We start from the raw sequence: 15,685 nt of genomic DNA on the forward strand, positions 1-15,685 counted from the left end.
TAGTGATCACACTGGTTAGTGATGGTGGTGTGCAGGGACACAGCAAAGCACAGCAGATTCTTAGCCACTCTCTTTTGCTCCTCCCTTGTTGCATGACTCAACAAGAGCTCTCTTTAAGCCATCTCCATGGATATGATCTTCAGAGAAACCCTGTAGTTTCTTTCATCAGCACTTAATCTGCTGGGCTTGTGGGTTGTAGTCAGATGGGCTGGTAGAGACAGAGGGTCTATCTGGGAAATATCTGCATGGGGCAACTTGCATTTGGTATTCCTTGCAGGTATTTCTGTTGCCAACTTGGCTGTCCCAGCTGACAGTAGATGGCTGAAACTGTGACAAGCACTGGCATATGGATGTTGTGCATAACAACAACAACAAAAAAGGTATATGGAAAGAAAATAGGATGTATACTCATTATTGATTCACTTCTTTGGTTAAACTGTTCTTGATGGATATCAGGATGCAACACATGCCAGTTCCTAGATGATACTTGCCCTCAACAACCCATAATTTGCACAGCACAGCTGAACCTTCCTCTAACGTAAACAGTACTTTGGGGGGGGGGGGGATTGGCATAATGTCTGCTACCAATACTACTGTTAAGAACTGTGCAGAATAAGCCATATTCATTCCTGTTTCCTTTGGGTATTTGAAGGCAAGGCTAGACAAGATGGTATCCCCACAATTAGCAATTGCACATTGCTAATTGCTACCCCACACAATCTAAATCAAGACTGTGGTGCAGCAGGTAGAGGCCTCTAAACTTTTGCCACCTTCTAGGGGTTGCACCCAATGCTACTCCTACACAGAGTAGAACCACTGAAATTAAAGAACACAATGAACTTGGGACCCATTGGTCATAGTGGGTTTACTCTGAGTAAAACTTCGTTGGCTACAACCCTGTGATCCCAATTGGCCACCTTGTGCCTCATATTTGCATTGGAAGAAAAGTTCATAGTCACACCAAGGGAAGTTTTCTCCCAATGCAAATAGTAGATATGGGGTCTCTGATCTGGATCAGGACTGCATCTGTGGCAAAGGCCCCCTAACAGCCCCATAGGCCAGATGACTGATCCACCACACCCGCTACCAACTTTTTAAAATGCTATGTATTTAATGGCTAATTCTGAGAATGTTGCTAATCCATGTTGATCCTCAGCATGGCCTGCGCTCAGCTCACTATGCCTGGTTTCTTTTTCTTTTTTTATGAGGTCTGGAAAACTAATGTGCTGCTTTTTTAAAAAAAAGAGAACAGAAGCCTATTAACTTAGGATCACAAATGAAGAACCAGCAGGTTCCACGGTTTCACAGCGCACCTACACACATGTGGCGTGTGAACAGCTCGGCATGGTGGCGTTTTGATGAGATTCTGGGTGCTCTTGTCTCCATCTTGCACTTTATTTTATTCTCTTACCTGCCCTTTCCAGTAATGCTTCCCCACCGAAACGCCCACTGCATCGGGGAAGGAGTCAGAATTTCTAGCAGCATCTTTCCTCGTAACTGAAGACAGTAGGAAATCAGCAGCCCACAGCTCAGATGCTCCGGCATCTGTTCTATCTTTCATTTCTAAACAGTTTAAGATAATTACAGCCCCACATTTAGACTACTTGAATCAACAAGCTGGCGCAGAGGAAACAAAAGCTTTCTCTCGCCTTCCTTCTGTATTGCACTGCAGGGTACTGGCTCTGGATAACTGATCTCATCCCTGGGGTGACTAACCATCGATGCATCACCAGCTTAGAACATGTGTTCATGAAAGCATAAGTGAAAAAGGCAGGCTATACACCCAATATATTTTAAAAGCATTTAAAGGAACAGACCTCTGTATATTCTTTTAAAACCAAAGCTCCAGTTCCATCACTATTCAAAGTCAGGTAAATTTATAAGTTTCAAATCCTTGAAATAGGGTTTTGCTTTTTCTCTCTCTAGCAAATGAAGCTTTCATTTAACCGTATCAATTATATTTCAGTTTTGCTCACAATTCTTGTATCATTTTCCATTATAGGCCCACACTGCCACTGGCTGTTTATAACTTTGTTATAAAGTCGAAGGGAGGCTTGGTACTTTGTGCAGGGCTGTTTATTTTGGCATTTCCTTCGCCTCTTGCACTTCAGTTGCCTGTTGCAGCAATGTACAAGTCGCAATTGACTTCAGTAACAGGAGAGCTACAAGCCGATTTCTGATTAGCCAGAAATAACAATCAGCTTTTAGATATAAAACAACCTATTTGGCCCTCCAGATGTTGCTGAACTATAGCCCTCAGCTGGCATGGCAAATGGCTTGGGATGATGGGAGTTGTAGATTCAGCAGCGTGTGGAGGGCCACAAGTTCCCCATACCTGACCTGCAGTAACATAACTCATTGACAACACATGAAACTTGACTTCTTTGCATGGTTAAGGGTTGGTATTAGAAGCAAGCAGGGCTCTTATGCCTTTAACAGCTAGGGGACAGAAATATATTAAGCGGAATAAGCCTTTTGGAACTACAAATATGGGGCAAGCTTCACCTGTTGCATACCCATCAAGCACCCCAGAAAAAAGGGACATCATTTTTTTTTTCTTGCGAAAGGACGGTGGCCAAAATGGCCACCACAGTCTTTTCCAATTTCAAGCTGCACTTTTTTGGGGTGTGCCTTTTGGGGACTGTGATCTTGCACAGGTCACGTGACTAACCCAGGAGTATGGACCTGGAAAATGGTGTTCCAGATTTGGGCCACATTGTGTTGGAAGGTATGCTGTTGATATTCTCTCTGTTGGACATCTTGATGTGGAGGTAACGCTCCACTTTGCGAAGGCAAACCTCGCACCAGACATGCAACAGTATGTCAAGGAGCGTTGCACCTACTTTCCCTGACCTTTTGCCTTCTTGGCTAGAAAACAGGGTTTTTCCCTTAACCGTTTGTCCTCTCACAGATTTGTTTAACATAACACTTGGCTGGAGTATGACCGGGGACGCAGACGTAATCAAGTATCGGGGAACATTTTAGGGAAACACCTGCTGACACGTGTATTTGCTAATGCTGGAAATGTGCTTAGATGGAAATACGTTCAGGGTGGTTTCACTACTGTTTCCAATTGTTGACTTCTGCTAATAAAAGGAGCCTCTACAGAGCTAGCCGGCAGCTTGCTTGGAGCATGCTTGCCAGCGTGCTTCTGCACAGCTCACCTGCATCCAATCTCCTATCATCTCCGTTATTCCTACATCTTACTACTTTGCTTGTGACCCTGATGTATTTGGGGTTGCTCCCCCCAACCAGCAAGAGAAGCTACAACATCGCATGTGACATAAAGCATATGCAACTTTTATGCAAACTTGCATCTTCTTTCGTAAGTGCCACAGAGGGCCCAGTCTACGTACAGGATACCCAACCCTGCCTAGATCCTGTTTCTACATAAGTATTTCAAAACAACAAATACTTTTCAACCAGTTGATAGCTTTTAAGATTAAAGTGCCTCTTGTTCATTTTAGGATACATCCAAATGCAAATTTTGCTCACGGGGAAAATCATCAGCAGTTCAGTAATTTGTCCTGGTCGAGATGCAAGTAAGAGTTGAAATACAAAGGTTTTTATAAGGGCTGGGGTTTTCTAAAGGCAATTTGGGACATTGCTGAGACACCTAAAAAAAAGGAAGCCTGTTGGGAAAATGTAAATTGACACAGTGGCAGTGAGTAAAGTGTTTTTAAAAATCCATTATGAGCAAAATGAATCTTGGTAGGCAGGGATAATTGCGAAGACAAGCAGACCCCTCACGGGCTTGAGGGAGGAGAAAAATGACACTTGTGGCACAATATTGGAGTCACTTAAATGCCATGGCAGAATTAAAGAGGATGTAATGTGTGAAGGAGAAATCTTTTGACCACTCAGCCATGTAATCATAATCAAGAGGCTGTGGCAGCTGCAATTGGAGCACAGGTCCTTATGAAACTCACTGATTGTGTTTGTCAAACAGAATGGAAAAAGGGGGGCAAGAAAGGGGGAAAGCAAGTAAAATGACTCTGTAAACACTCAGCTGGAATGAAGCAGGCAGTAAGAAATGAAAACTGCAAGCTCTACAAAAGATTTCTACTGCATCTTATAACTTAACTAGACATCACACAGGGAGGGGGGAACCTGTGGCCCTCCAGACTCCTCCTCCTCTCATCTGTGACCATTGGCCATGCTGGCTGAGGCTGCTGGGAGTTAGGGCTGTGCTGTATTTATACTGGTATAGTTGCTGTCTGATCCACCTGGCTTTCAGAGGGAATTTGTAGTTGACTGTCTGCCTCTTTGGTCATGTTTGTTGTTATCAGAGAGTGAGAGTGGGGTTTTCCTTTCCACGCTAATGGTGGGTCGTGCTCAAATTGAGGGAAGTCTGGTGGCCATAATGACACCCATTATGCACTCTTATGTTCATGGAACTCTCCTTAGGGCACCCCCTTTCCCCAGCCATACTCTCTCCTCCCAGGTCACACCCCACACCAGCCTTCCTTCTTTTGTAATATACAGTTACTGACTCGCACTTGTGTGCATGAAAGGGTTAATCTGAACCCTGAGTTTAAATTAGAGTGGGTGTGGCTTAGCAGGTTATCAGCAGCCTCTTTCCCCCCCCCCTCAGTTTCTTTTTCCCTTTCATGGTTCCTGGAACAAGCAAGAAACCATGCAGCCATGGCTCCCTGAAGGTGAACTGATCTCTCCAAAATGAGATTTTACAGCCTGCACTCTGAGATTGCATGATGCTTTTTGGAAGTAAACCATGCACTTTTCTTTTAAGTCACTTGGAACCCTTTTCACCTTCATTTTACTGCTGACCAATGGGGACTTGTTTGCTGCAACTTCTGGAAACTCGTTGAGCAAAACATTCACTTATTTGCAAAGCTCGGTGTCTGATTTATTCTAGCCTAAGTTATTTGTGGGACGTGGGTGGCGCTGTGGTGTAAACCACTGAGCCTTAGGCTTGCCAATCGAACCAGAGCAGTGCACGGAAAGCCGTTTACCTTCCCGCCGGAGTGGTACCTATTTATCTACTTGCACTTGGATGTGCTTTCAAACTGCTAAATTGGCAGGAGCAGGGACCGAGCAACGGGAGCTCATCCCGTCACGGGGATTCGAACCGGCAACCTTCTGATCGGCAAGTCCTAAGCTATGTGGTTTAACCCACAGCACCACAATGTACTGTTTTATTATTTACAATAATTGCTCTACTAAGTTTTGCCTCTGGCTCTGGATGTGGTCCTCAGAAGATTACCCATAAGAGAATGGGGGCTGAAAAGCATTTCCCACCCCTGCTGTACTGTGTGAAGTGATCTTTTCTGAAAATTCTTTCACTGTGGTGTGAGCATTATTGTTAATTATATCATGCCAACTGATTTGTTTTTAACTGGTTTCATTGTTGTTGTTTACCTCAGGTACCTTCAACCTTCTCAGACCCAGTACTCACTTTTAACCCAAACATGTATTTAGGGACCCATTTCTTAATATTTTACCCTATATTTGCATAGCAGTAGTGCTCCTGTTGCAACCCACCTTGGATCAGGCCATGACCAACAGTGGTCTACCTCCAGCTGGGTGCTGACTTGCACCTTGCAATGACTGTGCATAAGTGCTTTTAAAGATAAATAAAAAGAATAATGAACACTTACGATCCAAGTGCTTCCATGAAAATGAATGTTTTTCTGATGTTGCTGGTTTGTTTTTTCCAGGAACTGCCCTCCTCCTCTTGTTGGCAGCCCATTTTCTCCAGAGTTGAAGCTGAGAGTTCTGACAGGAAATCAAAATGGTGTCAGAGAAGTAAAAACTGTTGCAGAGATTAAAACAAAATAAAACAAAACCTGGTTGCTGCTTTTGCAGCTGGAACACAGTTACTAATGCTAACCCTCCAATACATTCTCATCTTTGTGTGGCAGGTCTATTTCATTTTTCAATAGGCCCCAGTGTAGCCTGTGGCCCATTTCTGTAATTCAGTTCCCTTCTCTGCTCTGTAGCCTTTCTTCAAACCACATGCCTGAGGAAGACTAAACTATTAGAAATTATGTGAACCCACAAAGGACTCTGTACTATCATGTGATGAAGTCTAGGCTAATTTGGGCAATGGTGATTGGGCTGCTTCTCACATCAGTGGTACTCCAAAGGAGGGATGGGCAAAAAGTAGATCAGAATCTACTGGTAGATCCCCTGGCAAGTCTGGGCATATTAGCAAGGGTTTCTGACTTCTGTTTAACAACCACAATAACTCTTTCTTTCTCTCTGTTGAAATTAAGAAAATGTGGGTGGGGGTGGGAGCCAAATAGGAGGGATTTTTGTGTGAAAATGCTGTGGTTAAGCTGAGATGTATACATTTCAGGCAGCTGTTGTACATGTGCAGATAATAGCTTCAGTGAATAGAGTTTAGTATGGGGAAACAAAACAGGTAATACACATAAGTTGAAGACATTGCTAGCTCCTCTCTGGTGCAAACAGCAACATATAATAGTAATGAAATGCAGTGGGGATGGGGTAGGGCAGGAAACAACCTCTCTTGAGTTTCAATTCACAGAGCCTGTGTAAATAGCCTGTCTGTGTCCCACCTGCATCACTATGGCTCAAACCTAGCTGATGGATCTTGGGGATCTAGTAAACAAAAGACATCCAGTAGATTCCACAAGCCTCAAGCATGCCCACCTCTGTTTTAAGATATCGTGCTTCACAGCCATTGAACTTAATGTGTAGGAATACTAAGTCATTCTTCTTGAGCAGGAGACTCCACTTTTTTTAATGGCTGGTCTCCCATATCCACTATAACATTAGACTGGTTATGGTCAAATTCACCTTCACAAGTTTTGTAAACCAGCAGTCTTCAGCATTTCTCAACCCGGGATTCCTGCAAAATGGGACTTACTTTTGTTAATTTTAACCAGGCACAAAGTGTTCATTGTGCTTGCAATGAAGGAAGAAAAAGACATTTTGCTAATGCATGAGGTGAATTATCATGGCAACACCTAGTTATGGTAAATAACTACTTGTAGCTATCACACACCAATATTTTAAACCAGGAATTGGTAGGTAGCTGTGGCATTTAAGACCTACCAGCCACAGCAAGGTACAAAATGTAAATTTAGGAAGAGACAGTTTTCCTCTAATACATACATTATTTGCTGGGATGTTTTGCAAGTCTATGGACTCAGCTACATTAGCAAAAAGAAAAAGAAAAAAAGCCTAATTTTTAGAGAAAGCATTTTGCTGTTGCTACTGAGTGTTAAAACAGTTGAAAGTTAAGGCTTGCCAATCTACCATTGTGGCCATCACAATCAAGATAAACAAAATGATTGTCTCTGAAGTTTAGTAGTGCAGTAGGTCCATCCGTTACTGAATTCAACAATGGTGTTTTGCTCTTGAGGTACCTTCTTCTGCTGTTGTCTTCAGGGCTGAAAGAAGGCATCACACACTCAGGCTGTGCTCTGGTAAGTTTTGACTAAAATAAACCCAAGCAGGGGTTTCAGCACAACTTTGAAAGCTAAAGTTTTAAAGAGAGAGCTGATTCTTAGCCGAGTTGAGAACCTACAATTCTTACTGAAGACGCACATCCTTCAAGAAATGAGCCACTAAAAACGTACATGTGAAACACAAGCATAATTTCTATTAATGGCTGAGTCCTATTATTCACTGTGATAGACAAGGTTGGATTCTCATTGCAAAAGATATTAAACCTCTTCATTGTTTATATGCAGAGAGCAGGACATGTTACAATTACCATACTGAATCAATTTTGGAAAAAATCACATGGAAACTGTTCCCTTTCAATCCCATCACAATGCACTGTAATGATTATGCTTGCTATTTCTATTAGGGTGGCTGCCTGCACATCTTCATTTTAAATGGAAAGCTTTGGGATATTAGATGCTAACACAGTAGTTTAGATGCTAATGATGGTAGTTTATAGTTGCTCTTAGAGACGTAGGATCTCATTCTGACTACGCTCATTTAGTTTAATAGCCTACCAATGGAATTCAGAGCAAGCACACAGAAAACCAGACAAGTTCTACAGCCACCAGAATGAATACCCCTGTCAATTATTCCAAGATACGAATTAGTGGAAACAAACCTTAACTTGACAGAGTTAACACTTTCCATTCAAAGCAGGAATTAAAGAAAGATACTGGCCATGAATGCTCCCAAATGCTTAGTTTATTAAGTTAGCAAATAATTACTATATGGCCCAATTGATCAAAAAGGTCCAAAATGTATCAAATCATTAGAATATGAATGGGAAACACACATCTAGGTGTTGTTGGACATCAACTCCCATCATCATCCCTGAACATTGGCTGCACCAGCTGGGCCTATGAGAGTTGGTGTCCAATGACGTCTTGAAGACCACAGGCTCCCCCATCCCTGCAGAAGGAGAATTCACAAGACAATATTACCTTGGCATGAAGCTGGGGCAGGACATAAAACCCTAGAAAGAAATTTACTCTTCATGAGAACCCTTGCCAGGATTTGGATAACAGTGTTTTCCTTAACCAATTCCTTGGATAATGAGTGCGGGTACATCTATTTTTTTTAATGGCGAACAATAATATTTTGAAATATCAGTAGGGTAGCCAGGTGAAAAATAAGGCAGGGCTCCTGCATGTTTAATAGTTGTGTCTTCTTTTGCCCTTACCCACCTGAGTGGGTGGATGCACTTCCACTAGAAAACCTCCTTAGACAGCACCTATTTTGAGAACTATGTCTTTGGGCAGTCTTTGCCAACCTAGCGCCCTCCAGATGTCTTGGGACTGCAATCCCCATCAGCCTCATCAGCCCCAACCAGAACATACTGGTTGGGGCTGATGGGATTTGTAGTCCAAGACATCTGGAGGTGACTGTGTTGGCAAAGGCTGCTTTAGAGTATCCTGCACTGATATCTAAAAACTGACATTACTGCACCAATATCTGAAAAACCCCAAAACATAATCATTTGCTAGTCAATAAAAACTGGTGGTTTCTGTATCATCTGGGTTTACATTATACCTACTTATGTGGGAATCTGCACATTTTGAAATGCAAACAGATGCTCCGCCTTACAACCTAGATCTATAAAGCATTGATTAATTAGAATTCCCCTCTTTCTCAAAAAGAGCTCAGAGCAGCATATGCAGTCCCATTCTTTTTTCTTTTAATCTTCACAACGACCCTGTGAGGCTACAAGAGAATGACAAGCCTATGGTCATCCATGGAATTTCATAGCTCAGTAGATAATTGAATCCAGGCCTTCTCAGCAATCTATCCACCACACTGAGTCAATGAGCCCATAAGTACAAGTGGCACCTTATATGATTAACAGAAAATGTAAATGTACCAAAAAAATGTTATACCTTTGCTTAAGAAGTTAGTGTCCTTCAAAACAGATTTCTGGGAGCACTATTAAGTGCAGGCACTTGAGAATTCTCTTTCTCTCTTTTCCGTGCACCAAAGACTAGGAATTGATGCTAAGAACAATATTGCCTCAAGGACTAAAGCACACTCCATTTCTCACTTTCCGAACCAAGGAAGGAGAGCCTCCAGGTCCATGGCTGAAATTGCCAGTGCCCTAATTGAATCTTTTGTTAAAAGGAACGTTCTGAACACGGAGAAATAGCTATAGCTAAAGAAGCCAAAAGTTCACTTCTTGTGACAGGTAGTTAAGATTTTCAATTCCTACTGAAACTGTATTTGCCCCCTTTAATTAATGGGGTGACATGATTTTCCAGTGCCCCAGCATTGGGTTTCAAAGGTTAATTCAGGTGTACTGAAAGAGAAATTGACTCAGCTGCTAAAGAATGACAGCTTCAGTCTACAAACTCCTTAAAGGCCAAAATGTGAGTTGGCCTTTATCCACTTGCAAGTGTGCATGTTCCCCTGTGAGCTGTTAACTTGCAAGTCTCAGTAAAAGATGGCTTTCTGTGGCTGTTATCTGTATGCTGATGGACAGATTCAAAAGGGAAATCTTTATTGTCAGTACTTGCAGCTGTCTAGTTTTATTTGGCATTGTCCTTGACCTACCTAACAATCTGCACAAGAAACACCACAAATTGTAATACTGCATGGCTGAGTCACACAGTCACTGGAAAGTTTGCCGTCACTGAAATTTGAGGCAATTCAGATATTTGGAACCTGGATTTTAAAGACACAATCCTACTCAGAGAAAATCCCACTCACCCTGAAAACAGGGCCACATCACAGAACTGTATTGCAAAAGTCAGTGTTCACCTAATCAAAAGAACTTTGACAGGATCAAATGAATGTGGAGGGTAAATGTCATCTGATGGTTCATTCCTCAAATAGTTTAATCAGTACTGAGCCAAAGAGCCACTCTGAATGCAGTACTGTATTTTGTTCTTATTTTTTGGCTCTTGGGCAAGATTTAATTGGTTCAGCACTTCTTTAGAATAATATAACTTGTTGGTTCAATGCAAAAATATAAAACTTGAATCTGGCACTGTCAACATTGTACATTAACAAATTAAAATGCAGTGCCTGCACAATGAATAGTGTTATTTTCCAGAAAGTTCTGGCAATTCTTTCTGGGCTGGCCAAGATAGACCTGATTGACAGGTGCATAAGAATGAGATAGCAGAATGAATCACATGAAGTGATAAACTGGGTTGTACCACCTGAGACTCCAGGTGAGGGGGTATCATGTCTGAAGCCTCTCTCATATCAAACCCAAGCCACAAAAATAATACTTCTTGCTAGTAACAAAAAAACCCCTTAGCACACAAGGCTAAAAAGCTTTAGTCCCATCTGTTCCTTGCATACAAGTTTCTTAACTTGTATTGAACTTATAACTTTACTGAAGCAAAGTGTATGTTCTTCTACTGAGGTACAGAACCACCTCATATTCACTTAAAGGTAAAGGTAAAGGTACCCCTGCCCGTACGGGCCAGTCTTGACAGACTCTGGGGTTGTGCGCCCATCTCACTTAAGAGGCCAGGGGCCAGCGCTGTCCGGAGACACTTCCGGGTCACGTGGCCAGCGTGACATCGCTGCTCTGGCCAGAGCCAGAGCCGCACATGGAAACGCCATTTACCTTCCCGCTGGTAAGCGGTCCCTATTTATCTACTTGCACCCGGAGGTGCTTTCGAACTGCTAGGTTGGCAGGCGCTGGGACCGAGCAGCGGGAGCGCACCCCGCCACAGGGATTCGAACCGCCGACCTTTCGATCGGCAAGTCCTAGGCACTGAGGCTTTAACCCACAGCGCCACCTGCGTCCCATATTCACTTAACTCCCATTAAACTCAGACTATACCTCCAAGTCAACGTGCATAGAATTGCAATGTAAGATTGCAAACTCTTCTCAAGCAGACATGCATGTCTTTTTTATTATTGCTATCCTCATGAAACATCAGGAAAGACTGGCTAATATTTATCAGTAGACATGTAATCCACAATGAAGACTGGGTGAAACTAATTTTTAAAACTGACTTTCTGAAAATTGTTTAAACAACTCTGAGGAAAACAACAGCAGAAAACTTTCAGCAATCCTGTCAGTGCTCAAAGCAGTATATTCAAAACAAACAAAGTCACGACAAGTTTTTTTATCAGTACCCAACCTTTTTTTGGTGGGCAGCTAATGGGTCATAAAATGACAAAGTCTAAATTTCCCCTCTCTACTTTAGACAAGACTTCTGAAGCACAAGAATAGAAGCATGAAAATAGAATCTGCCACAACTGAAGTTTCATTCTTGTATATAACACCTTTTCCAGATAATGTGATGATTTTGTCCTTGCTCCAGAAATGGGACAGGGAACCATGAAGTTTGCTCCTCTCAGGCCATTCAGTCGAGGAGCCTGACTGGTCAGCAGACAGCATAACTCAAACATACAGCTGAGCTGTTCCAGTCAGCATGCTTCACCTTGTGATCAGTGAATTCACATGGACACCATGTGAAAGCTAAGCTTCCAAAAGATTGCTTGAATAAGCCACTGAAATGAACTGCAGTGACATGAGGAATCAAGAAGCCACTGTCATCAGCAAGCAAACAGGGAAGCTGTGAACCAAGCTGATGGTGCCTTGAACAGTTAGGAAGGTCCACATGATGCCTCATTCTCTTTATGGATATTACAAACGCGTAATGAACATGTGATGGAATGTGATAGGGTTGCCGTATGTCTGGAATTTCCTGGACATAGCCAGTATTCGGCCATTGCAAACAGTACCTGGGCGGAAAAATCACTGAAATGTCAGGGGAAATCTGGATGTATGATTTTGGCATCCCAGCCCCTATAGCTCAGAAACATTTTTTTCCCCTCGGAGATTTTGCAAAAGAAGCTGAATAACTTTGGGCAAAAATTACTTTTGTGTCCGGATTTTATTTTTTGAAATAGGGCAACCCTAGAATGTGATAGCAGATCACATGGGAGAATCTCATTTTTCATTCCATCAACAATTTCTGTTGTCAATCATTTTGCAAATATGTGCTGCATTCATTAATGGTGCTCGGGCACCATCAAGTCTCTCTGGCAGTTGGAGGCCACCCCCCTTTTTTAAAGGAGCTTAAGGTAGTATGATAGAGCCTTTGGGTGGAATTCAACATGGCACTATTATGAGTATTCGGTTAGTGTAAGCATTTTTGCTTGCCAGATGGAACAATATCCCTTCTGCATGCTGTTCTGGGGTTTCTTTGGAGCCTCCAGAGCAGATTTGGAGGGTGCATATAAAGAGAAAAGATGTGGGAGCCCTGTTGCACTAGCAGGAGTTTTTGCCCGGGCTTTAGCTTCCACACCGGGTTAGTTAAACCATGCACAAAGCCAAACATTGAAGGACATGATGTGGAATGATACCTCTGTCACACTATATTCAACTCTGGGGATGGGGACTTCATGCAGATGTTCAAACGGTCCACTGAACATACAGTGAGGTGGGAGAACAGTCTTCACACTTTCAATTCAATCTACAGATTGCATGTATAGAGTTGAACCTGCATAGAACTTCACCTGCACAATAGGAACTCTGGTAAAGTGGTGTTCTCTAATTGAATAGAGAATGTCCTACACACAAACTGTACACACATATGCTCTATGCAAACGTTCAACTGAAGAAATGTAGAGTGGGGGCCCATCCTCACAATCCCTCTTATGTGTTCACTGTACACAGTTTGAACATCTTCATCAGTTGTAGGGGGGATCCCAAAGCTAAAATATAAAGTCGTTAACTGAACAGATGCCCCCTTTGCACCTAAATTCCACCACTTCCCCTTCTTTTCCTGATGTTTGCCCTCCTTAGGCTACCCATCTGTTGGGTAACATAAAAACAGAAGAACCAGATTTTAAAGTGTTGATTTCTCTTTGCTCAACCTCCTGAGGTTAGTGTGTGTAGGCTCTTCAAATAACCTAATGAAACATTTCCAGTATGCAGAAATTTAAGAGAAAATACATGCTTACCAATGTCTTAAAAGTCTAGTGGTGCAATCTCTGTAACTCTCAACTTACCCTGTTGCAGATTTCTCTAGCGTTTACATAGTTTTGGAATTTCTAGTTGTGTTACGGTAATTTAGGAGTTCTTTCCTGAGATTTGCTTTGAACCAGATGCCATGCATGTTTGCTTTTAGAAGTAAACCTCATTGAGTTCATTGGGCTTACTCTTGTGCATGGTATAAGTGTATATAACTAATTCTTCTAGGAGCCAAATCCCATGGCACTCAGTGGAGCTCCCTCCATAATAAATAATAATAACGATAATAATAATAATAATAATAATAATAATAATAATAATGATTACAAGACACCAGGCAGTCCCATACTTTTTTTAAAAGAGAAGGGCTGGAGGCTAGTTCAAATTGAAACCCATTCTTCAAACTTCTGTGATTATGGAAATAGTAAATGATGGGCTCACAGCTTTTGTTTACTTGTGATGTCAAGGCAACTTTGCACAGCTACAAGTACGAGTACCCATAGTTGTGAATATTCCCTCTACCTGCTCCATGCTTCCACTAAATTGCTCTAAAACCAGCCTAAATCTTAAAGACTACTGATATATACTACTGGAAAGGTGGAATCAGATGCTCAAAACCACAACATAAATTATCCTCTTCTGTCACAAAAAGAAAGATGAATGGAAAGAAAAACATGTGAGAAGGGAAGAGGAAAGACTTTCAATACAGTGCTAATGAGACCTGTAAGTCAGAGGAAGAATAGACACATACTATGTATGTCATACATCTTGTAAAATCAAATGCTTGTAAAGCACAGGAATGTCTACCCTTGATTTACAATGTATAAAGTTTGCTCCATAAAACAAGAAAACTGCTCCCTGGAGAGCCTTAAGCAGGTAAAATGCATCACACATTTTCATATGTTTTTGCCACCCAACAATAAGAACATACAGAGTTGCTGAATTGCTCTCTTCTGTAGCTTAACCAATAGATCTATTTGCTTTGCAGACAGAAAGAAGTTGCGTTATTTAAGTCTAAGGGGAGTATTACCTCCCCCCCAAAAAACCCCAGATAAATATAAGCTAGACCTGTTTTCTTTTCTTTGATCCACAAAATGATGTGCCATCCATTACAATCTAAGAACAAGTGTTACGACCTTCATATGAAAAAAATGTCCTTGGTTTTTATATATTACAGTACTGGCAGATCGGTTTGGGTCTGCTGCCTAATAACATATTAGAAAAACTGCAGGAACATTGCTTGAGAGACAAAGTTAAGATGCAAAGGAAGGCAAAACCATGCCTCTTAACCTCAGCCCGTATAACCAAAGAGAGAGAGATGGTGCATGTAATCAGAACTATTTGACAATATAATTCAGCTCATTTCCTGCGTCATTCAAATCAAGCTCTTCTAGCAGTCATAATCATTGTTAAGAGAACAGAACAAGAAGAGGAAACTTAATATAGCCTTGCTAATTTGCATGTTAGAAGACGACGACGAGCTATGCAGTAACACCACTGATGCCAAAGGAATACATTAGACTGACAGTAATGAAATGGCATTCAAAATCTCTCTCACTATTAATTTTCATATAAACACAAATGTTTGCAAAGTAAACATGCACCCCATGCTTAAGTTCTCCCAGAATAAAAGTATCAGGTAAAGTATGACACCAAGCAACAAAATCTGCAAAGCTGTATGTTCATGATGAAGACACACAGAGGCAAATCTAGCTTGGAAATAGCCTGGCCAAAATGCCCCCCTGTACTTTGGACAAAACAGGTGCAAGACAGAAATGGTTGTCAAGGAAATAGAATCAGCTTACCCCTCAAGACCAAAAAGGAAGCAACTTCTCTTCTCTGACTCGGCTGCTCTGCTCTTACAGGTCTGCAGGGATTAAAGGCAGGCACTGTGCTAACAATAAAGTGAGATTAAAGGGGAGGGAAGCAGGAGGCTCCTTTCATGAGATAGTAGCTAGGCAGCTCTTAAAGGGGAGTGAATGAGACCAGAATGCACTTTCTCTGCGAGTGCCTCTAAAACAGCAATGAAAGTGGTGTTTTACATTTCCGGAATACCTGTCATCAGCACACTCCAAGCTACATAGCAACAGTCATTAATTTATATTTCTGCATGCCAGTAGCAATTGGTTTAGCTGGTCCCTAGAATGGCACATTGTCAAAGGAAGCTCATTACCTTTTAAGAGTCCTCTTATTTTTACCACCTGATTGTGAGGAACTGGTTGCTCTCAGGCAGCTGAAGTAGCACCAGATACTTAGCAGGTGGAGAAGAGCAAATACTGCTCTGCCACATTTGCTAGAGCACCTCTGGAGTCTGCT

General features: G+C 41.9%; 1 protein-coding gene across 3 annotated transcripts in view; it reads right to left on the bottom strand.

Moving 5' to 3' along the window:
- The window catches only part of CAMK1G (calcium/calmodulin dependent protein kinase IG), a 35,103-nt gene extending 19,621 nt beyond the window's left edge, over window positions 1–15,482 (bottom strand). Inside the window, exons 1-2 of one of the 3 annotated variants that reach the window (XM_079979458.1) lie at window positions 15,175–15,482; window positions 5,619–5,736 (exon numbers count right to left, since the gene is read on the bottom strand). In XM_079979458.1, coding sequence (XP_079835584.1) covers window positions 5,619–5,710 — 92 coding nt within the window. In that variant the 5' untranslated portion in view covers window positions 5,711–5,736; window positions 15,175–15,482. Of the gene's footprint in view, window positions 1–1,411; window positions 1,564–5,618; window positions 5,737–11,646; window positions 11,953–15,174 lie in introns of those variants that run through there. The other 2 variants (XM_079979456.1, XM_079979457.1) reach the window with 2 other exon arrangements.
- Between the last annotated feature and the right edge of the window lie 203 nt (window positions 15,483–15,685).

This window comes from Podarcis cretensis (assembly GCF_951804945.1).
Source record: "Podarcis cretensis genome assembly, chromosome: 6".
NCBI classification, from domain to species: domain Eukaryota; kingdom Metazoa; phylum Chordata; class Lepidosauria; order Squamata; family Lacertidae; genus Podarcis; species Podarcis cretensis.